This window comes from Delphinus delphis, chromosome 3 (genome assembly GCF_949987515.2).
Source record: "Delphinus delphis chromosome 3, mDelDel1.2, whole genome shotgun sequence".
Taxonomy (NCBI): domain Eukaryota; kingdom Metazoa; phylum Chordata; class Mammalia; order Artiodactyla; family Delphinidae; genus Delphinus; species Delphinus delphis.
In genome coordinates, this window is record NC_082685.1 from 14,310,277 (window position 1) to 14,333,261 (window position 22,985).

At 57.4% G+C, this 22,985-nt stretch overlaps 2 protein-coding genes across 2 annotated transcripts in view; one reads left to right on the forward strand and one right to left on the reverse strand.

The window, feature by feature from the left end:
- CPAMD8 (C3 and PZP like alpha-2-macroglobulin domain containing 8) overlaps positions 1-18,857 on the forward strand; it is a 99,327-nt gene extending 80,470 nt beyond the window's left edge. Inside the window, exons 28-42 of the mRNA XM_060006707.1 lie at positions 2,213-2,369; positions 2,499-2,573; positions 6,117-6,282; positions 7,958-8,044; positions 8,136-8,272; positions 8,667-8,822; positions 8,935-8,997; positions 9,724-9,905; positions 11,652-11,739; positions 12,538-12,612; positions 13,285-13,390; positions 13,479-13,589; positions 14,850-15,059; positions 15,377-15,494; positions 17,829-18,857. Of these exons, the coding sequence (XP_059862690.1) occupies positions 2,213-2,369; positions 2,499-2,573; positions 6,117-6,282; positions 7,958-8,044; positions 8,136-8,272; positions 8,667-8,822; positions 8,935-8,997; positions 9,724-9,905; positions 11,652-11,739; positions 12,538-12,612; positions 13,285-13,390; positions 13,479-13,589; positions 14,850-15,059; positions 15,377-15,494; positions 17,829-17,850 (1,753 nt within the window). The 3' untranslated portion in view covers positions 17,851-18,857. The remainder of the gene's footprint in view (positions 1-2,212; positions 2,370-2,498; positions 2,574-6,116; positions 6,283-7,957; positions 8,045-8,135; positions 8,273-8,666; positions 8,823-8,934; positions 8,998-9,723; positions 9,906-11,651; positions 11,740-12,537; positions 12,613-13,284; positions 13,391-13,478; positions 13,590-14,849; positions 15,060-15,376; positions 15,495-17,828) is intronic.
- Positions 18,858-20,080: 1,223 nt separating this feature from the next.
- On the reverse strand, positions 20,081-21,872 carry F2RL3 (F2R like thrombin or trypsin receptor 3). Its single transcript, XM_060006708.1, has 2 exons — positions 21,761-21,872; positions 20,081-21,465 (listed from the first exon to the last, which is right to left on the reverse strand). Exons 1-2 carry the CDS (start codon positions 21,870-21,872, stop codon positions 20,432-20,434), a joined length of 1,146 nt encoding a protein of 381 aa, XP_059862691.1. The 3' UTR covers positions 20,081-20,431.
- Between the last annotated feature and the right edge of the window lie 1,113 nt (positions 21,873-22,985).

Consider the following 22,985-nt stretch of genomic DNA (forward strand, 5'->3'; position numbering starts at 1 on the left):
TTTTGTGATTGGCCTATTCCACTCAGCATAATGTCCTCAATGTTCGTCCATGTTACAGCACTTTGCGGAGTTTCTTTCCTTTTCGAGGCTGAATGATATTCCATTGTGTGGATATACTGGCGTCGGCAGGTGAGAGGACCTTGGTCCTCGTCTTCTTTAGAGAGACAATTCCACAAAGAGACTTTGTAAAGCAGAAATACACACCCAGAGAAGAGTGCGGGCATCCTCCCTAACGAGGAGTACACCAGAGAGATGATTTAAATCACTTATATGGGGGCAGTTTTTCTGGGTTTTTGTTTTCCTCTCACCAATCATCTTTCTTGGTTTTCCACATCTGACCTGACCCAGGGCCCTGCCTGATATGCACATGCATCTTTTAGCCAAAATGTATTCCGGTGAGGGGGGTCTCTGGGAGATTGACAGAACAGAGATCCTGGGTTAGTGCTCCCTCCATTTTTGATCCCCAAAGGAGCTTTTTGGTGCATGGGCAGTTGGGGAAGTCTCCTTGACCTCAAGAATGAAAGACGTGGTCCTCTTCTCTTTTTACTCCAGCAGAGCTCAGCTCTCCTCTGCTCCTGCCGTTAACTTTTCCGTTGAAATATCAGGGGGAAGCAAGCTTCAGTTTCCTCAGCTTGACAAACACCAGCCCAGGGGCCCATCTACGTCCTACCTCAATACCACATTTTGCTTGTCCATTCATCTGTCAGTGGACACTGGGTTGCTTCCATAGTTCGGCCATTGTGAATAATGCTGCTACAGATATGGGTGCACAGATATCTCTTTAAGACTCTGCTTTCATTTCTTTGGGGTATATACCCAGAAGTGGAATTGCTGGATCATATGATAATTCTGTGTTCAATTTTTTTAGGAACTGCCATGTTGTTTTCCACAGGGGCTGTACCATTGTCCGTTCCCACCAGCAGTGCACAAGGGTTCCAATTTCTCTGCATCTTCATCGACACGTGCTGTTTTCTGTGTCGTTTGGTTTTTGTTTTATAGTAGCCATCCTGATGCATGTCAGGTGGGGGAGCCACTTGATTTTGGAAAGGATGGATTACTCTTTCGTCCTGAGTTGGGGTGTTTCCCCTGCTGATAGTTCTGCTGTTTGTCCCTCTTGGCTCCCTGGTTTCCATCTGGTGGTTCTCCTGAATTCATTTTTTTCATTCATTCATTCTCCAGCTTCATCGTCTCTCATTCAGGGTGCAACAGTTTGGCTGGGGGATGGGGTGGACAAGGGGCAGGCTGCAGAGATACAGATAGAAAACAATGACACAGAGGGAGGGCCTGGGGGTCCAGAGGCAGCATGTCCATCACAGAGTGGAGGTGTCTGGGAGGCTTCCTCTGGGGAGGGACCCCTGGGTTGAACACTGAGAGACAAGTAAGACTTCATCCTGTAAAGAAGGGAGGTAGGAGCATGGTGCATCCAGGGCCTGGGTAACTGAGTAACTGAAGCTAGTGGGTTGGTGGGATGTTTTCAGCTGCAAACAAAAGAAAACTGGCTGAAAAAGCAATTCTGAACATCTCCTCACACCATAGAGCTGGGGAGGCTCCAGGATTGGCCAGTCTGGCAGCCCCACAATCCATTGGGGTTCCCGGTTCTTTCCCTTGGTCCCTGTGGGCATCCTTGGCGCAGCAGCTGCTCTCCTCGTGGTGGCAAAATGGCTGCAGCTGCTCCCAGCATCACCTCATGTGCCCATTCCAAAGCCATTTGCAGGTCTGGGGACTGGAAGGCCCATGGCTGTGGCTGGCTAGGGCTATAGAGGAGCCCAAGTGTCCAGTGTACCTGGTTGCCGGTTTTTCCTGGGATCTCTCAGCAAGACCTGGGATCTCTTGGGGAGTGGTTATGGAGGAGCAACAAGGAAGGTCTTCTGCACATGGCGGGGGTGGGGGTTGGGGGTGGGACTGGACCAGCTCACAAAAAGGCCTTGAGTGCCAGGCAAGGAGCAGACCCGGGTGCTTCGGGCGGGGGAGGGAGCAAACGGGGAGGCTGGGCTCCATCATCAGGTCCTGCTGGGTGCCCACACACTTCCATCAAGTGCTCACAACAGCCCTGCGAGGGCAGGCTGGACCCTCCTGTCTTGCAGAGTAGGAAGCAGAGTCTTGGATGATGTGGGGAGCGTGCCACAGTCCCTGGCGGGGCACACGGGAGGTGACTCTGTTTTGCAACTCCCCAGCCCATGGCTCTCCCAGCCCCCACCTCATCCTGTTTCAGGCTCACAGCCTTTGTCCTGAAGTCCTTCGCCCAGGCGCGCAGCTTTATCTTCATTGACCCTCAGGAGCTGGCAGCCGCCAAGGGCTGGATTGTCCAGCAGCAGCGGGCAGACGGCTCCTTCCCGGCGGTGGGCAGGATTCTGAACAAGGACATCCAGGTTGGCAGCCTCCCAGCTTCCTCCTGGGGTCTTGGCTTTGCCCTGGCTGCTCCCCGGTGTTGTCTGGGCCCAGTGGGGGCAGGGGGCTGTCCCCTCTGGCTTGGGATGAAACTACAAATCCTCTTACAGGGTGGGATCCACGGCACAGTCCCTCTGACAGCCTACGTGGTGGCAGCGCTCCTGGAGATGGGCCTGGCCTCGGAGGTAAGCGCAGGGGGCCCGGGAGGTGCCGGCTGGAGGAGCGAGCGGACAGTTTTGCCTTGCAGGCCAGGTTGGCCATCTTCTGGCCATCTTCAGCTTCTATTTATTCTTTGATGCCCCCCTTCTGCTCATTAGTGAGACTTTTTGATGCTTTTCAATGGTCACAGAACATCCAACTTCCTGTGGCCTGAGCAGAGGTGTGAGAAATTCCACCGGGGACATGCGTGTGTGGGAGAGTGGGGTAGGGGTGGCTGTATCCTGAGTACGAGCCCTCCCAGGACTGTCCACAGCCCCCAGGCCCAATCGGAGAATCATTTGGGGCCCAATCAGGTTCCTGGCCAGTGACCCAGGGGCTGGCTTCAGGGAGCCCTACACAAAATGTGGGACTCATGAATGCTTTTGCGGGGAAGAGTCTAGAACCTTCAGGGACGGTACTAGACCCAGCAGGGCTTAGACGTCCCGAGGAACTCAAGGGCCATCGTCACTTCCGGGAGGCTGCCCCAGATGGGCGTGGCATGTCCCCTGCAGTGAGAGCTTAGACGGAGCTCAGCCGCTGGGGCCGGGGCTGCACCGTTCCTAACACCTGTGCCAATTCCAAACCCTCTGGTGATGAATTGTGAATTGTGGCGCTTCTCAGAATTTCCCGATTTGACTGTGTCTAGGCTTTGGTGCGACCTAAGATCCTCCACGTCCCACACGCTTTGCCCAGAGAGACCCTTGCTTGCCCTGTGTTAAGGGGCTGAATTGTGTCGCCCCCAAAATTCATATCCTGAAATCCCAACCCCCATCTTAGTCAGCTCAGGCTGCCGTCACAAAACACCGCAGAGGGAGGGACTTCAACAACAGACATTTATTTCTTATGGTTCTAGAGACTGGAAAGTCCAAGGTCAAGGTTCTGGTCGATTTAGTTCTTTTTTTTTTTTTTTCTGATTCAGTTCTTTTTTTTAAATTAAATTAATTAATTTAGTTAATATTTTATTTTTGGCTGTGTTGGGTCTTCGTTTCTGTGCGAGGGCTTTCTCCAGTTGGCGGCGAGCGGGGGCCGCTCTTCATCGCGGTGCGCGGACCTCTCACTGCCGCGGCCTCTCCCGTTGCGGAGCACAGGCTCCAGACGCGCAGGCTCGGTAGTTGTGGCTCACGGGCCCAGCCGCTCCGCGACATGTGGGATCTTCCCGGACCGGGGCATGATCCCGTGTCCCCTGCTTTGGCAGGCGGACTCCCAACCACTGCGCCACCAGGGAAGCCCCTCTGATTCAGTTCTTAATGAGGGGTCTCTTCCTGGCTTGTAGACAGCCATCTTCTTTCCATGTCCTCACGTGGCCTTTTCTTGGTGTGTGACCATGGAGAGAGGTGGGATGGGGTTGGGGGAGAGATTGAGAGAGAGATCACTCTGGTGTCTCTTTGTCTTCTTTTTTTTTTTTTTATTTGAAGTGGACCTCTCACTGTTGTGGCCTCTCCCATTGCGGAGCACAGGCTCCGGACGCGCAGGCTCAGCAGCCATGGCTCATGGGCCCAGCCGCTCCGCAGCATGTGGGATCTTCCCGGACCGGGGCACGAACCCGTGTCCGCTGCATCGGCAGGCAGACTCTCAACCACTGCGCCACCAGGGAAGCCCTCTTTGTCTTCTTATAACCAGCCTCATTGATTATAGAGGTTCCACCCTCTTGGCCTCATCTAAACCTAACCACCTCCCAAAGGCACCCCTTCCTAACACCATCATATTGGAGGTTAGGGCTTTAACATATACATTTGTGGGAGGGGGACGGGGAGGCACAGACATTCAGTACATAACAGCCCCAAGACTTCAGAATGTGATAGTATTTAGAGACAGGGCCTTTAAAGAGGTAGTCACGTTAAAATGTAGCCTTTAGAGTGGGTACTAATCCACTATGACTGGCATCCTTGGAAAAGGGGGACATTAGGACACAGAGACCAGCACAGAGGGAAGATGATGTGAAGATAAAGGGAGAAGATGGCTAGCTACAAGCCAAGAGAGAGGCCTGGAACAGATCCTTTCCTCACGGCCCTCAGAAGGAACCAGCCCTGCTAACACCTCGATATTGGACTTCTGGCCTCCAGATCCACGAGACAAGAAATTTCTACTTTTTTAAGCCACCCAATTTGTGGTACTTTGTTACGCAGCCCCAGCAGACTCATACACCCTGCCTCTAGGAAGACCAACCAACTTGGTTGGCCCGGGACCAAGGGATTCCGGGGATGCAGGCCTCGTGGGTGCCTCCTCCCTGCCTGCACCTGAGACTGAGGAACCCAGGCTCCTTGGCGTTCCCAAGGTGGGTCTCTCCTCCATCCCCTGGTTCTGCTTTTTGTTTTGGTAAAATTGACATTTAGGTCCTTCTGACCTTATCAGATTTTTCTAGAGCTGAACCAAGTGTTTCTTCCTGAACTCAAGAATATGAAGGCCCCTGTGCCTTAGGCTGAAAAAAGGCCCCTGGACTTGTGTCCTGTGGCATTTGTAACAAAGTACCACAAACAGTGGCTTTAAACAATGGGAGTTTATTCTCTCGCAGTTCTGGAGGCCAAGGTCTGAAGTCAGTGTGTGGGCGGGGCCATGGCTCCTCTGGAGGTCTAGGGGAGGAGGCTTCCTAGCCTCTTTCACCTTCTGGGAACTCCCAGCATTCCTTGGCTTGTGACTGCATCACTCCAATCTCTGCCTGTCTTTCCACGGCCTTCTCTCTGTGTCTCTTCGTCCTCTCTTCTTATAAGGACATCAGTGCTACCTCTGCAAAAGTGTCCTGCCACCCCCACCCCAGGCTCTGGGCTTATGTGGCTCAGGCTTGGGGTCCAGTTAATTTGCTCTGTTATCCTGCCTCGGGAGGGAGATGGTACGTCTTAACGACATGCCGTAAGGGCGGTTCCCATGCTTTATCCTGATCTAAAGATGGAAAGCTTTGGGAGAGCATTCCTTCTGCAATCTTAACAATCACCAAAGCAGAGTTATCTTAACTCCATGGCTCCACCGGTGCCCACAGGAGCACCATTGCTCATTTGCTAAATTCCCGAATGCTTTGAATCCCTCCTTTTTCCATTTAGCCTATATTATTGGGCAGCTTCTCTGAACTAAGCCCATCACTGGACAATGGACTTGGTTTCTGTCCTTCACCCGCTCACACTGTGGGTCAGGAGCATGATGAGGGTTGGTGGGCTTCCTGGAGGAGGTGACGATTGAAGCTAGGCCTGGAGGATGAGGTGGGCCTGAGCTGGGGGTCTTAGAAGCCAGCCTAGTGATAGAGTGGGATGGGGCGGGGCGGCCAGGGGTCTGCCTGCTTCCCCCAGAGTGTCTCTGGATTGATTTGTTGTGTTCAGACTTCACTTGGAAAACCTGGCACCAACATAAAAGAAAGGGAATGGGGCTTTGAAAGCTGAGGCTGCAGGCAGTGGGGCACCAGAAGGATACAAAGTGAGGGGCTGCAAGCCATCCAGTGCTTGCCCCAGGCATGTCCTGAGAACCTCTGGGAGTGTGGTGGGTGGGGTGAAGGCAGAGCAGCCTCCCAGGGCTCCAATTCCCACCCCCGCTGCACCCCGCAGGAGGAGAGGGGTGCCATTGCCAAAGCCAGGCACTTCCTGGAGTCCAGCGCGCCCCTGGCTACGGACCCCTACAGCAGTGCCCTGACCGCCTACGCGCTGACTCTGCTCCGCAGCCCTGCAGCCCCTGCCGCTCTGCGAAAGCTCCGCAGCCTGGCCATCACCCAGGGTAGGTGCCCCTGCCTGCCACCCCAGTGGACACGGTGTGGGGCCAGCCCACTGAGGGCCCCAGTAAACAGCTCACGAACACGTGCATGGAACGAAGGAGGCGTCCTTTGCTCACTCTGTTTTTTTTTTTTTTTTTTTTTGTGGTACGCGGGCCTCTCACTGTTGGGGCCTCTCCCGTTGCGGACCACAGGCTCCGGACGTGCAGGCTCAGCGGCCATGGCTCACGGGCCCAGCCTCTCCGCGGCATGTGGGATCTTCCCGAACTGGGGCACGAACCCGTGTCCCCTGCATCGGCAGGCGGACTCTCAACCACTGCGCCACCAGGGAAGCCCTGTTTTTTTATAAATTTATTTTTTAAATTATTTTATTTTATTTTTGGCTGCGTTGGGTCTTCGTTACTGCACACGGGCTTTCTCTAGTTGCGGTGAGCAGGGGCTACTCTTCGTTGCGGGGCGCCGGCTCCTCGTTGCGGTGGCTTCCCTTGTTGCAGAGCACGGGCTCTAGGCGTACGGGCCTCAGTAGTTGTGGCTCGCGGGCTCTAGAACGCAGGCTCAGTAGTTGTGGCGCACGGGCTTAGTTGCTCCGCGGCATGTGGGATCTTCCCGGACCAGGCATCGAACCCGTGTCCCCTTCATTGGCAGGCGGATTCTTAACCACTGGGCCACCCGGGAAGTCCCTCACTGTTTTTTTTTACTCGTTTATTATCGCATCTGCCAGTGGCTTCATTTGATGAACTGGCTTGAGCTTGAGCATCATTTTCTTCCCCTATGAAGTAGGGGATGCCACCCCGCCCCCACCAGGGAAAACAGTGCTCGGAGATCCCCGGTAGAGGATCCCCCAGGCTTCCTGGAAACCATTCCTGGGCAGGGTGCTGGGAGGCAGGGGAGGGCTGCCGCCGGCTCCCACCCTGCCCCCCATCACTGGGTGAACCTCGGAAAGCCTTTTCCATCTTGGAGTGTCAGTCTCCCATCTACAAAATGACTCCTCATTGTGTTTGGGGAACCCCAGTCACTGAGCTGTGACTTCTCAGAGGTCCCCAAACTCAGTCTCCTTCCCCCCAGCCCCTGGGCTTTCCCAGGAGCTGCGCTGGTATTCCATCCAGCTTCTCTGCTTAAGATGTCACCTGAAGAATTGCTTTCACTGCTTAAGAAGAAGAAGAAGAAGAAGAAAAAACTTAAAAAGCAAAATTCTAAAACCATCCAGTTGGATGACGGTGTCAATTTAGGACTAACTGCTCAAGATCTGAGGCAGGGAGTGCTGATTTCTCAGTGGTTTGAGGGCTTTTTACACCACACATGAGCTCAGAATCTTTGGAGCCTTTGCAAGTACGGAGTGGCTTCCTGGTCCCCAAGTGGGGTAGACTGGGGCCTGCCTCAGGGCTCCAGCCAGGAGGGAGGCCATTGATTAGTGATGTCTGCCGGGGTACAGAAAAGCAACCAGGGATTGGTGATGTCTGCCAACGGTGCAGGAGGGGCTGGGTTTGTCGCTGTCGCTGCAGATCTGAGATGTAGCCCCAAGACCCTTCCTGTCCCAGCCATCTTCCCCTGGTACCCTCTTGCCCCGGGGCCCAGCCCCCTGATGTCTATTCTTGAGACCACATGCGCTGACACTCAGCATGTGTTGCCAGGCTGAGTGCCAACAGGGGTTGTGGCCCCTGACCTGTTCTGGCCTTACAGATGGGGTGACCCACTGGAGCCTGACGGGTTCCCGGGATGTGGACAAGGATGCGTTCCTGAGCTTCAGTGACGGGGTCTATCAGACAGGTACTGGCCACCCCACCTGCGGTGCCTGCTGTGGGCACCGGGTCCTGGGTCCCAGTGTCAAAAGGGCCCCAGCTGGCCTCTTCCGTTGCAGTGGTCTCGGCCGAGGTGGAAATGACAGCCTATGCCCTGCTGACCTACACCCTCCTGGGAGATGTGGCCACTGCCCTGCCTGTGGTGAAGTGGCTGTCCCAGCAGCGGAATGCCCTTGGGGGCTTCTCCTCCACTCAGGTGAGCCAGGAAGGCCAAAAGAGGGGCTCGGATCTGAGCGGGGTTACTGTGGCCTAGGCTTGGGACTCAAGAGCCAGGTAGGAAGCCACTGGCTGCTTCAAGTCTCAGGACGGCTCCTTACCCGCAGCCCCTGGGGGCATGATGTCCAAGAGAGGGCAGGAGGATGGGGCTGAGGGACAGATGTGCCTGGCTCTGGGACAGGGACCCAGCCCCTGCCTCCATGGAGATGCTCCCCAGCTGCCTGGGGCCCCCAGACCTGTGGGTATCTACACCGGACACCCAGTGCTCTGTTCCAGCCTCACGGGTCGCTGGTATCCAGAGAGGGTCCGTGGCACCCGCAGCGTGGGCCAGACCTGCTCCTGGGGCTGACCCCAGCCTCCTGCTCTGTCCCCAGGACACCTGCGTGGCTCTGCAGGCCTTGGCAGAGTATGCCATCTTGTCTTACGCGGGTGGCATCAACCTCACCGTCTCCCTGGCCTCCACCAACTTGGACTACCAGGAGACCTTCGAGCTGCACAGGGCCAACCAGAAGCTTCTACAGATGGCGGCGGTGCGTGCTCCCGGGACCAGGGTTGGGGGGTGGGCAGCGACGGCGGCCCCTCCCTGCTGCCTGTCTGTCCACGTGGGTCTGCGGGGGAAACCACGGCATCTTCTCTCCCCAGATCCCCAGCCTCCCCACGGGGCTGTTTGTGAGCGCCAAGGGCGAAGGCTGCTGCCTGATGCAGGTGAGGCTGCAGGGAGAGGGGGCGCTTCCAGGGCGCCCCTGGAGGGGCGGGCGGGAGGGAGCTCAGTGTTGGGCCAGGTTGAGTGGGGTGGATGTGTGTGTGAGAGCCACCCCGGGGCAGCCTGTCAGCCCCCTGAAATGCCATCCACTCTTCCCAAGGCAGGACCCAAGGCAGATGGCAATGTGTCCCCTTGAGGCTGGAGTCGCCCCAGAAGCTCCATCTGATCCCTGTTCCGGTGGTCTCTGACCTTAAGCATACCCCTCCCTTCACCCCCCACGGTGGGACTTGTTATTCTCCCTGCCAAGGCCTGAATGGAGATGGCCAGCCTGGCGCTCCCCACGACCCCTCAGTCACCAGGCTCAGGATTTAGTCACACTCTGGGTGGAGACAGGCTGGCCTCCTAGGCTCTGGCCAGCGGTCAGAGGGCAAGTCTGCCAGGAGACCCTCGCATTCTCAGCTTCTCCATCTGGAAGGTGGGAGCCCAGACAACACAGTGGATAGGGGAGGGAGCCTGAGAGGCAGACAGACCTGGGCTTGAAATGTGGAAAAATGGGGTGATGGTCGTACCTACACCATCAGGGCGAAATGGAATGACCGTAGTGCCCAGAGCTGTTGTTGATGTCACCGTTGTCGTCGTTCTGGCTGTCCCCCACCTTGTCCTGCCCTTGCCTCTCCCCTCCCCACTCCCCTGTCCCCTCAGCCTCTGTCCTCCCACCCACCCCCCAGATCGATGTTACCTACAACGTGCCAGACCCAGTGGCCAAGTCGTCCTTCCAGCTGCTTGTCAACCTCCAGGAGCCCGAGGCCGAGCGGCGGCCCCCTGCGCCTGCCTCCTCGGCTGACGATGACGACCCAGCAGCTGACCAGCATCAGCAGGAGTACCCGGTGACACTGGAGGTGTGCGCCAGGTAAGGCCTCCTGCCCCGCTGGCTGGCACCGCCACCTGGATGGCATTTTATATAGTGACGCTCTCGGCTAAGAACGCCTCGGGCATTCATCTGGGCCTGTACTACTTGTGGGAGCCCCAGACATTTCACCAAAGTTGTGGCTGGACCAGCCCTCGTGGTCCTTAGTCTGATTGCAAGACACACGTCAGCAACACCCATCAGGGACCTTGGAAGAACAAGATTTCTTACTCACAGGTCCTGGAGGGCACATGACCCTCCCGAGGGTCACACAGCGAGGTCACAGGTAGAGAGACAGAGAGAAGGCACGGACCTGAGGTTCTGCCTATATTGGGGTCTGAGGGGGGGGTTTGCCTACCTTTTTGTGGATTCACTCTTTATTGGCGAATTTAAAATATAAGAGCAGGAATTAGGGTGCTGGAAGGGGAAGGCAGGGTGACCCAAGAGGTCCATCATCTAGGTTACCCAGGGCTTCCTGAAAGAGGGACCTTCGTGGGTGGGGGCAGCCTGATTCCTCTTCTGGTTGTTTGGCTAGTAGTTGTGTCATACGGCTGCCAGTATCTTTATTCAAGATGGATGTCTTCGAAATGGATGCCTTTGCAATCAGAAGCTTACACTCCAAATGATTTTTGAAATGAAAGAAATGGAAGTGCTTCTGAATGGGTGCAGCAGACCCCAGTGACAGGTGGGGCTGGATGGGATGGCTGTTTGTGGCCCCTGTGCGACCCACCAGCCCCAGGTGTGACCCTGGGACCAGGCCACAGAGGGTCCTCGGTGGTGGGCGCATGCAGCTGCCCACGAAGGATGCTCATTACCATGGCAATGATGGGGGACCCCAAAGGTGGTTGCAAGCTATGGCACCTGAAGCCCATCAGAGCTGCCCAGACACCTTCTTTAACCTTGACCCTCAGCCCTCACATGTCCAAGGCCCCCATCTTAGGAAGTTCTGAAGAACAAGCACAACTTGGTCCAAGCCCGGGAGCCCTGGGTGAGTGGCTTCCCAAACCTCCAGCTATGTTTCCTGCTCCACAGTGAGACTCAGGATGGTTCCACTAAGCACGGCTGTGATCACCATCTGATCAGGCGGGGGAGCGAGAAGCAGCTGGACTGGCCCAACTGTCTGGTCCCGGCAGGCCTGCTGGGGCATCTCTGTTCCTCCCTCAGATGTGTTAAGAAAAAACCCCCACTGTGTGCCACCCGGATATAGCGTCTCTCAGGCCTCACCCCTGCAGGAAGCCTCCCCCGCCTGCCCCAGGAGCTGTGGCCACCCCGTCCCCTTGGGACACAGTCTGCAGGTTCCTCACTCAGTGTCAGCCTCCCTGTCACCAGCACCCAGCACAGGGAGGGCCTGGCACATAGCAAGCCCCAGAGACCATATTTACCCACCCGCCATGTCACAGAAGAGGAAACTGAGGGCTGGCACTGGAGAGTGACCGGGTCTCCCCCAGTGGCCTGGACTCCCTCGGCCCCGTGGAGCAGCTTCTCACACTGGGGGCACAGCATGGAGTTCGGGTCAGAACACAGCCCAGAGTTGATAGACCTGGGTCAGGCCCAGAACCCTCGGCAAGGCCTTTTCTTTATGGTCTCAGTGTCTTAGCTGTGAAATGGGCTGACCACCGACCCAGCCAAGGGTGTTTGTGCAGATGGACTGCCAGCCAGGCAGGCTCGGGGGTGGTGGGGACAGAGGGGTCCATGAATTTCACTGCGGCGCTTGAGTTCAAGGGCCTCTCTCTCTCCCCTCATCGGAAGGTGGCTGCATGCAGGCTCCTCCAACATGGCGGTCCTGGAGGTGCCCCTGCTGTCAGGGTTCCGGGCGGACATTGAGAGCCTGGAGCAGGTGAGGTAGCACTGGTGGGCAGGGCTCGGCTCAGGTCTCTGGCTGGTGGCCCTGCCCAGGTTGCAAATTCCCAGCCCTTCATAAAATGGGTTTTTGTTTTTGTTTTTTTGTCTTTCTGGGCAAAGTTGGTGTTTGGGGGCTGGCCATCTGCTGAGGGGCAGGTGGGGAGGGGTGGGAGCTTTCCCAGTAGGTGTCATTCAGTGGGCCACCCGTGCTGTTATCCATGTGGCAGAGGAAGGGTTCAACGAACCTGCCCGCACTTTGGGGATGATCTGGGATACCAGGGAGAGATTTGCCACCATCCTCAACGTAAAGAGAGACCGGCCCCCTTTTTGGGGGGTGGGGAGGGGAAGAGGGTCACAAAGTGGGCAGAGCAGCCTTACCTGAGGATGTCTGCAGTGTGGGGAGGGACAGGAAAGTAGGGCCTGTCCTGGGGGAGGGAGTTTGAATGGTGCAGGTGAGGCAGGAGCAGGTGGCAGGGCTCTGTGGGCGCCTAGGGGGCCACAGGGAGGCCCGGCCTGGGACTGAGGCTCGCTCAGGGGAGACTGCAGGCAGGGAAGGGGAAGCAGGCACTCGGGACAGTGGTAACCAGCCTTGAATGCCCTCTCCTGGGTGCTGACCTCCACCCCTTGGCCTGACCCACGGGGACTTGCTGGATGACCGTGAGCAAACTCCTCAGCCTCCGGGGCCTTGGGTCTTCACGGGTCCAGCCCACCTTGGGCCCTTGGAGATCGGGGAGGAAGAGAGCATTGGGGTCTGAAGGGCCGGGCAGACCCTGACCTCTGGCTTCCCTGCCAGCTGCTCCTTGACAAGCATGTGGCACTGAAGAGGTACGAGGTGGCTGGTCGCAGAGTACTCTTCTACTTTGATGAGGTACTGCTGGCCGGGGGTGGTGGGTGGAGGCCTCCACGGCAGCCACATTGGCGAGGGCACAGCTGCCATGGCCCGGTGTGGTTCCTGCAATGATCTCATACCAAGAAAAAGAAACTGGGAGAGGCAACTCAGGCGGAGTTGGCACGGCTGCCTGCCCTGTGCCCTAGCCAGCTTGCTTTGGTGCAGAAAGTTGGGAGGGGTATGGAATAGTATTCGGGCATCAAAAGGAATGAAGCAGTGATGGTTTGAACCTCAAAAACATGCGGAGTGAAGAGACAGAAAGCAGATCGGTGGTTGCCAGGAGTTGGGGGAATGGGGAGTGCAAATGGGGATAGGGTTTCCTTTTGAGGTGATGGAAATATTCTGCAGATGGATAGTGGTTGCACAAGTTTGTCAATGTCCACACACACACACACACACACACAAGGAGGGAGGGCACCTGCCATGGGGGGAGTGGGGGATGAAAGACCAGCTGAGATGTTTTTCCCAAGTGGGATGGAAGGACCCACAAAATTAAAATGGGATCACGTTTCTGTTTCACGCCTCCTGGGCATCCCGAAATCAGCCAGTTCTGGGCCCACATTTTGCGGCGTCACAGAGCACAGAGGCCGGAGCTCAGTCTCTGGCCCTAGTGGCCCCGGCCGAGCCTGAGCCTGCCCGCTGCCCCCGCAGATCCCCAGCGAGTGTTTGACGTGCGTGAGGTTCCGGGCGCTCCGCCAGCACGTCGTGGGCAGGACGTCGGCGCTGCCCATCTCCGTGTACGACTACTACGAGCCTGGTAGGTCCGCGCCCAACACCCACAACTCTAGCTCAGTCCCTCACCCTGTCATCCATCACTTGGTCACCCTTCTCCCCTGGTCCCGCAGCCTTCGAGGCCACTCGCTTCTACAACGTCAGCTCGCGCAGTCCCCTCGCCCGGGAGCTGTGCGCTGGGCCTGCGTGCAACGAGGTGGAGCGTTCCTTGGCCCAGGGCCCCGGTAAGTGCGCGGGGCCATTGCCCCTTCCGACCACCCGCCACCCCGACCCCACCCGCGGCAGAGGAGGGCGTGGTAAAGGCAGGAGGACCCGGCACGGTCAAGGGCGCGCTGCCTGAGCGGAGGGGCTTGGGGTTGAGCAGAGTGGGCAGGCAGTGAGAAGGAGGCGGGGCTTAGCGGGGCGCGGGGGGTGGGCAGTGAGGAGGGGCGGGGCCTAGGGGGGTATGAGGGGGCGGGTGTAGAAGCGGGCGGCCCAAAGGAGAGCCCTTGCCTCCGCTTCCGCACAAGCCAAAGGGTGTCGGGACCCAGGCCAGGGGCCCCAATCGGCCACAGAAAAGGACGCAGGACGGGCTAGGGTTCCCTCGGGACCTTTTTCTTTATTTTCCAGACTTCTTGAAATGAGTTTAGATTGCTTTTAAAAGTTTTCTTTTTCTTATTTATTTATTAACATCTTTATTGGAATATAGTTGCTTTACAATGGTGTGTTAGTTTCTGCTATATAATAAAATGAATCAGCTGTACGTATACATATATCCCCATGTCTCCTCCCTCTTGCATCTCCCTCCCACCCTCCCTATCCCACCCCTCTAGGTGGTCACAAAGCACTGAGCTGATCTCCCTGTGCTATGTGGCTGCTTCCCACTAGTAATCCGTTTTACATTTGGTAGTGTATATATGCCCATGCCACTCTCTCACTTCGTCCCAGCTTACCCTTCCCCCTCCCCATATCCTCAAGTCCATTCTCTAGTAGGTCTGTGTCTTTATTCCTGTCCTGCCCCTAGGTTCTTCAGAATCAATTTTTTTTTTTTTAGATTCCATATATATGTGTTAGCATATGGTATTTGTTCTTCTCTTTCTGACTTACGTCACTCTGTATGACAGACTCCAGATCCATCCACCTCACTATAGATAACTCAGTTTCGTTTCTTTTTATGGCTGAGTAATATTCCACTGTATATATGTGCCACATCTTCTTTATTCATTCATCTGTCAATGGACACTTAGGTTGCTTCCATGTCCTGGCTATTGTAAGTAGAGCTGCAATGAACATAAAAGTTTTCTTTTTAAATTTTATTTTGGTAAACGCCAGGCAAATACTTGCGTGAAATTCTACCAGGTCGGGGCTTCCTAGGAACTGTCTCCACGCTGTGGAGTGTGGTCCGGACCCCAGGGACTTCTCCCCAGCCCCAGGCCCAGGTGGAGCCAGGGATCAAGTTGGGGGGTGGAGTTCCCGGGGCCTGCCCATTTCGCCTCGCCCGCCAGGCTGGTCCCCTGGCGAGGCAGGTCCCGCTGCCATCCCGGAGGAGGGGACGAAGATCACGCGCTGCGGCTGCGCGCGCGACTGCACCACCAGCAGGGACCCGGTATGTGGCTCCGACGGCGTCGTCTATGCCAGCACCTGCCACCTCCAGGAGGCTGCCTGCCGCGAACGTGTGAGATTGGAACCCGCGCCCCCTGGCCGCTGTGCCCTTGGTGAGGATCCACCCACGTCCCGCCTCGGGGACCCCACCTTGTCCCAGAATGTATCGCTCCATCTTCTTCTCTTTGCATCTGGGTCCCTTTGCATCTCCTCAGTCTTGGTCAGTCTCTCCCCAGCCCCACCCCAACTTTGTGCTTTCCTGCGTCTCCTCGTCTCTGATTTCTGTGTCCGCTTCCCCACCTTGTGACCTCACCTCCTATCTGTTGCTCTGGGCCACAGATCTCCTCCCCTCAGGCCCCCTGGGCTGTTGGTCATCCAGATCCTCTCCCTCCAGTGCCTTGCCTACCGACTCAGTCCTCCTTCCTTCCAGAGCAGCCGACACCAGCCTCTGCTTTGTACAGCTACGACTATGACCTGGGTCCCCTGGACGTGGGGCACGTGGCAGCCGGCCATGAGGTGGTGGACTTGGATGGGGAAGCAGAGGACAGGTGAGAGCTGGGCCCGCCCCCAACCTCCCTCCGCTGGCCCTGGAACCTGGCAGGGAGTGGGAGTGACTGATGGAGGGGTCAGCCTGCTGTAGGGTTTCAGGGGATGAGGTGTGGGATCTGTTCTCCCTTGACCCCCATCCACCCAGGCACACATAGAAGAGCAGCCTGTATGTGTAGCGTGAGCTTAGTGAACCCTCCCAAGGACTGGACCCCAGGACAGACCTGTCCCTGAGACCCCCTGGGCCTGGGACCCCTGTTAAAGAAGAAATTATTCATGACGCAAGGAATATATTTTTCAAGGGGGAGCACTATGGAGTCTTGCAGTGGGGATAGAGATTGTAACTAACTCCTAATAATAAAAGAAGAAAAAGTGGGAATTTATAGCCAAGGAGTGGGGGGTGGCAGTCAGTGGATGGAAAGTTACTAGGAGGAAACATCAGGGGTGAAGGGGGGATATTCTAGCTAAACCGACTGCACCTGATTGTTGCTGAAAGGTAGGCCAGGGTGATGAGAAATTACAGGGGGCGGGGGGTGGATGGTGGAGGACGAGGAACCCAATCAGATATCAAGGGTGATCAGTACGGTGGAGGGGGGTGGTTTCTGGCTAACCTGACATATTAGCAGATTCTTGCTACAGTTGGGCAGTGCTGAGATGAACATGGAAGCCTAGAATTTGAGACTGAAGTGAAAAAGAGCTCAGAGGAGCCCGGATGGAGTTTGGTTAGGTAGAGAATCTTTGTCTCCCCTGAAGGAAGGATGGAGGAAATGGTCAGGAGACCAGAGAGCCCTGTGGGGTGAGGCTGGGAAGGAGCTGCTGGGCAGACTTCCTGGACGAGGCAAATCTTTTGGGTTGAACAAACTCAACTCAAGAGGTTTAAACAACAGGTTGATCTATCAGCTCAGGTAAGTGCCAGGTCCTGGAGGCTGGCTGCACTGGCGGGCCTCAGAGCCCTGCCTTCCTGGGTGGCAAGGGTCTCTCCACCCCATGCTGGTGGCAAAGGCTGGTTTGCATCCCCACTCAGCAAACCCAGTAGGAAAGTTATTCCCAGCACCAACCAAAGTCCCAGAGATTTAGGGGTACGTCATCTTGCACCAGGCACTGGGTTTAGTTCACATGCATATAATATAATTATCGATAGGGTTGGGTTTAGGGTTACTGTTGCACTAATTTTGTTTTGCCCCCCTGTGTTTCTCCTTCCATGCCCTCTTTTGAATATCTTTTAGAATTGCATTTTGATTCAGTTATTGTTGTTTTAGCATTATTTTTTTAGCGGTAACTCTGGGGATAAGACTATTCATCTTTAAATTTTTCACAGTCTACTTGGTGGGAGTATTGTAACCACCTTCAGCAAAAGGTAGCAACTCTGAAGGCATTTCTGTCCATGTGTTGTCCCCTCCCATCTCTCATGCTAATAATTATCATATGTATCATATGTATAACTTTAAAGTCGCCCAAGTGTTGCCCACCCTGTCCAGTGTCTTCTGAGAGAGGTCTGCTTTTATTTTCCTTTTGCAGGGGAAGATTTTTATTAAACTTCTAAATTTGAGGTACCATAGGTTCACACGCAGTTGGAAGAAATAACAGAGAGATCTTAGGTGCCCTTCATCCAGTTCCCCCCAGTGGTAACATCTCCCAGAACTCAAGTTACAGTGTAACACCAGGAAATTGACATCAGTGCAATCTACCCGTCTTACTCCTATTTCACCACTTTTCCATGCACTCATTTGCAATTGAGTCTACAATTTCCCCCCACGTGTAGATTTGTGTAATCATGACCACAGTCAAGATACAGGACAGCCCATCACCTCAAGGATCCCTTTAGCTGCAGGTTTATAGCCACACCCACCTTGATTTCCGGCCCCCCCCTTCAACCATTCATTTGTTCTCCTGCTCTATACTTTTGCCATTTCAGGGATGCTTTGTAAACAGAATTGTGGGGTATGTAACCTTTTGAGATTGGCTTTTTCTCACTCAACAGAGTTCCCTTGCTGTCCATCCATGGTGTTGTGTCAGTAGTTCCTCCCTTTTCATAGCTGATTGAGTTCCACAGATAAGTCTTCTATTTGGTCAGTGGTCCCTTGCATGCTGCGCTCATTCTTACCAGAAGTGAAGGCCCCATCCCATCACTGTGGCCTGGTGGGGATGGGCGGGGTCCTGAGGGGCCCTGCTGGACCATGTCCCCCCAACCCCGGCTCCAGGTGGGGCGCTCATGTCCCAGTGGACGGAGGCAGCCAGGCCGAGCCACTTGGAGGCGGGTTTAGGGAGTGGTCCGCAGTCCCGCCCCCGCCAGGCCTGGCAGCCCACAGGCATTTTTCGGCTTCTCTCCCCATCAGTCAGAGTGGCTTCTCTTCCTAAAGCTCCGAGCAGGAAGACGTGATGTGGCTGTGATTTCGCCCCACCGGAAGAGGGTCGCTGACAGGAGACTTGACTGTCTGAGGGCTGCTGGACCCTGCCCGGGTGACCCCTGCTTCCAAACGAACCCGATAAACAGACCATCAGAGATGATGGTGGGCCTCCTGGGGGCCCAGTCCCCACCTCAACAAGAAGGATGGTCAGCAAGGTGGCTGGAGGTGCCCCCCTCCCCGCCAGCTGCAGCTGGAGCACAAGTCACCCCACCCTACAGCCTTGGGCTGGGTGGCCAGAGCAGCTCCCACAGCCTGACGTTCTGCTCCCTGGAGGAGGGACATTTCTGGGAAGGACTCGTAGCCAAAGACCTGTTTCTGAGGGGGCACGACTCTGGCCAAATCAAGGACGTAGCGTCAGCAACTTAGAAACGAACCAGGCTGCTTTTCTGCATAATGACTGCCTGGGCTGCTGAACCCCCGGACCCAAACCCCAAATTATCCCAGAACTGTCACAGTCCCTGCACCCCTGCCTCAACCCAGGGGTCCCTGAATGTTTAGCCTCGACAGCACCACCACTTTCTCTGCAGAGAAAGTCCTGGGCTCCAGACAGATGCCCCTTCATCTGCCCACTTCCTGACCTCGACCTGTGAACCCCTGATCTTCCAATGCCCCGCCTGGAAGATTGTCCCGCTCCTAGCAGCCACGGAGGGTGTCCCAGCTCTGGACCTACCGAAGCCGTGTGCTCAGACCTGCCTCCCGGCTCTCCATGCCCCCTCCTGCATTCTCCTGTCTTCCGCCTCCACGGTGGTAATTTATTTCAGCCAACACTGCTCATCTCTGGACAGCACGGAGACCCTGAGGGGGCTGCCCAGCCTGTGGGTCCCCGTCGTGCAGCACCGGCCACTTTCCACGCTCCTGACCCCTGCCATCCTGCAAGGTTACTGCACCCTTGCCGAGGCCCTGTTGCCACTTGCCATAGAGGCTGCTGGTGTAATAAAAGCTCATTTCCATAGAGTCCCTGACAGACTTGGGCCTCCTGCGGGCAGGGGAGGCTGAGAGGCAGCTCTAAGCGCTGGAGCCCAGCTCCCTTCCGGCCCCTCACCTCCATTCCTTCATCTACAGCCCAGCCTTTCAGGGCAGGGTGAGGCTTTGGAACACTTGCATCCCAGGGTAATCGTAGATTCCCATGCACTTGTAAGAAATCAGACCAATACAGAGAGGTCCTGGCTACCCTTTACCCAGCCTCCCCCAGTGGTAACATCTTGGAAGACTCTAGCACATCATCACACCAGGCTATTGACATGATATTCTTCGTTGACTTTATTCACACAGCCCCAGGTTCACTTTTACGTGGGAGAGCGTGTGCGCGCGGGCTTGTGTGTGTGTGTGTGTGTCCGTCCTGGGGCTTCCGGCTCACTCTTCCCCAGACCAGAGACATATGAACTTGATGGGGAGCCCGGGAATGGCACCCATTCCCCTCTGCCTCTGGAGAGGGCTTGTGTACTCCCACAGCGGATGCCTCAGTGGCTCCGGACACTGTGTTGCCTTCTGGGGTGGGGAGCGGCAGGGTGTGTGTGTATGTGTGTCTGGGGCTACGGCTGCCCTTCCCCACGTGGTGCCCCCGACTTGATTCAGAGCAGCCTTCAGCTGGCTGGGGGTGGGTTCTGCAACGCTGCAGCCCCCTGACCCTGGGTGTACACCCTGGGTGTACACTGTGAATCCTCGCATTGCTCCACCCGCCCAGTCCATGGGGGAGTTACCTGAGAAGAGGGATCAGACCAAGGGAAAGCAGGAGGAGGTGACGTCTTGCAGCCAGGGTGACAGTAGGAGGCTGAGCCCTGTGGCTCCCAGTGATGGGTTGCACCAGGCTTTGGGGAGCAGAGTAGAGGTCTCCAGTGCTCAGGAGGTGCCCCAGAACACTAAGGCCCATCCTGGGAACGAGGACCGCCAACGGGGCTCCCAGCCGCCTGGGCCACAAGCGGGGAGGGGGCCCGAGCCTCCTCCTGGGTGGGGACCTGCTGCAGGTCCAAGGCAGCATCAGCTTCGCCTTGTCCACACCTTGGACACGGACACAGGCGAGCTGGCTGGGCCTGGGAACCTGCATTTAATGCTCATCTTAGTTTCCTGGGGCTGCCGTAGCCAAGTACCACGTACCAGGTGGCTTAAAACAACAGAAATTTATTCTTTGACAGTTCTGGAGGCCAGAAGTCTGAGATAAAGGTGAGCAGGGTTGGCTCCTTTTGGGGGCTCTGAGGGAGCATCTGTCCCAGGCTGGTCTCCTGACTTCTTCTGGTGGCTGCCAGCAGTCTGTGGCATCCCTTGGCTTGTGGCCGTATCACCCCATCTCTGCCTCCGTGGTCACATGGGCTTCCCTGTGTGTCTCTGTGTCCTCTTCTTGTAAGGACACCAGTCACATGGGATTTTGGGCCCGCCCTACTCTAGTGTGACCTCATCCTAACTAATTACACCTGCAATGACCTTATTTCCAAATAAGCTCACTTTTGGGGGTTCTCGGTGGACATGAATTGGGAGGGGACCCTATTCAACCCAGTGCAACCCCCTTCCTGTTTGTCCGGCCTGTGGAGGGGCTGTCACACAAACGAGGAGGACCGGGTGCAGGTCGCCGGGCTGCACCCCTCCCTGGAGGCTGTTGCGGTACCGGGCGCCCGGCGAAGCATCACTTCCTGCACCTTGCTCCTGAACTCGGCCGACACGTAGTAGTAGATGAAGGGGTCTACACAGCTGTTGAGGGTGCTGAGCGCCAGGCTGGGCAGGTAGGCGGCGTACAGGTCCCCCCAGGCGTCAGGGTCCGGGTTTGAGTAGTGCAGGAGCAGCAGCACGTTGCTGGGCGCAAAGAGGGCCACGGCCGAGGTCAGCACCAGCGCGGTCAGCCTCAGCGCGTGGCTGTAACGCCGGCCGCCGGCCGCCAGCGTGCGCAGGGTGGCCCCGTAACTCAGCAGCATGGCCAGCAGCGGCAGGAAGCAGCCGAGCACCGCCAGGCAGATGAAGGCGGGCCGCCAGTAGGAGGCCTGGGCACCGACGGGCAGCACGTCGTGGCAGAGCACGTGGTCCGAACGCGACAGCCGGAAGGTCTGCTGCTGCAGCGCCAGGGGCAGCGCCAGGGCGGCTGCCGCCAGCCAGGCTGTGACACAGAGCCCGATGGCCAGGCGCTGGCCTCGCAGGGTGCGGGCCCGCAGCGGGTGCACCACGGCCAGGTAGCGGTCCAGGCTGATGGCGGCCAGTAGCAGCACGGAGCCGTACATGTGACCATAGAGCGCGGCTGTGTCCAGGCGGCAGGCGGCCTCGCCGAAGGGCCAGCGCTGGCCCCGCAGGTGGTAGGTGATGCGTGGCGGCAGCGCCAGGGCCAGCAGCAGGTCAGCCGCCGCCAAGTTCATCAGCAGCACCGTGGATGGCAGTTGTGGCACCCGTGTGGCCAGCACCCACAGCGCCAGGCCATTGGCGGGCAGCCCCACTGCCAGGGCCAGCCCGTAGAGCGCGGGCACCAGTCTCGTGGGCACCCAGCCTAGCAGCAGTGCCCGAGAGCTGCCCGGGACCTCCAGAGTGTTGCTGTCATTGGCACAGGGCTGGCCAGGGAAGCTGCGCGGGTGGGGCCCCGGCGTGCTATCTGGGGGAGAGAGGCCCGGAGGGAAAGGGGATAGAAGCGCTGAGAGGCCAGGAGTCACCCCCCCACCCCTAGCCCCTCACCTGTTCCCCAGCTGGATGGCGAGGCCCCTGAGGAACTGTAGATCTAGCCCCCAGCTCTCAGGAGCCCCTGGGCTGGTGGGACAGAGCTGGACATGGAAACCCCCAGCCCTGTGGACTCAGGGCTGGGCTGGAGAAGCCCCACCCCCGTTCCCTGTCTCCCCTTCACCGGCTCTGGGCACCCCCCCAGTCCCAAGGCAGGGCCCGAGGTCACTCACCATCACCTCTCTCCGTGCTGCCCCCATCGTCATCGTCGTAGATAATGGGGGTCTGAGTGTCATCCAGGCTGAACCCCAGTGCTAGGGGCCACAGCATCAGGAGAGCCCACATGTTGCCGGTGCTGGGTGCCGGCTACTCTGGGCTGTGGCCGGCTGACCTCAGGCTTCCTGCCTGGCCGGACCCCCCTACCCCCGCCCCCAGCTTCCTGAGTGCCGGCGGAGGAGGGGACAAGGTCTGGTGAGATAAACCGGTCCCTGCCCCCATGAGCCCATGGGAGGCCCAAAGCCTGGCCTGAGGAGGCCTGGCAGCTGGAGTTACTTGGGGTCTAGGTGCTGCGCCAGTAAGATGGGAGAGGAGGCGCCAGGCTGTAGCCCCCATCCAGCCTAGGAAGCCTCTGTAGGCCAAGTGGCCCCTTCTTGCTGGCCGATCACATCTCGGCCCCATCCTCGTGACAGCCCAGCCCTCCGTGCCATGCTGCCCTCCCTCCATCAGGAACACTTGGCCCTTCCTGAAGCCCCCTTCTCCCAAACCCCACCCCCGGCTCTGGCAGGCAGGACCCCAAATCAGAGGCCAGAGCAGGTGAGCGGACCCCCCCAGATGCCCCTGGCCCTCTCTGGAGGTTACCCTGCCGTATGCAGCCTCACGCACGCCCCAGCACAGGTCCCCCGGCAGGCGCAGAGAGGGGCAGGCCTTGTGAGCCTGCTGAGGAGGTCTTGGTTCTCAGCCAGAACCCCCGATGCTGAGCCTGCGCTGTCCTGGGGGTCTTAGGGGAGCGTGGCTGCAGCCCCCTCTGGGGGGGTGCCCATTTCCAGTTCTCAAAGCCGCTTCTGCTCTGGTCCTGACCCCACGCTCAGCCTGGGGTCCCAGGTGTGACCAGGGGCCACAGCCGTACATGAGCCAGAGGGAGTGGCCCAGCCAGCCCAGAGAGCCCCCTGAACCACCTTCCGTTGGGGTCCTCACCCCTCAGACCTCTCCACGTCCCACCCAGAGGGGAGGGTACTCCTCCGTCCTGAATACGATCCCCCCTCCAGACCTCAGAGCAGCTACACCGTCCTACCCTGGGGGAGCCCTGCACTGGGGGTGCTCGGTCTCTGTGAGGTCAGGGCTGGGTCACAGTGGTGGGGGCAATGTCTGGGAGCAGATGGACCCCAAGGGGGCAGTGGGGGTCAGGGAAGAAGAAATGAACTAGGGGTGGGAGAGGGGGTCAGATGCAGCCGTGTCCTG

Excerpts from the sequence above, each read along its gene's own strand:
- F2RL3 (XM_060006708.1), bottom strand. The coding sequence starts at position 21,872 with ATGTGGGCTCTCCTGATGCTGTGGCCCCTAGCACTGGGGTTCAGCCTG. Across the intron at positions 21,466-21,760 it reads CAGCACGGAGAGAGGTGATG|ATAGCACGCCGGGGCCCCAC; the intron begins GTGAGTGACCTC and ends TCTCTCCCCCAG.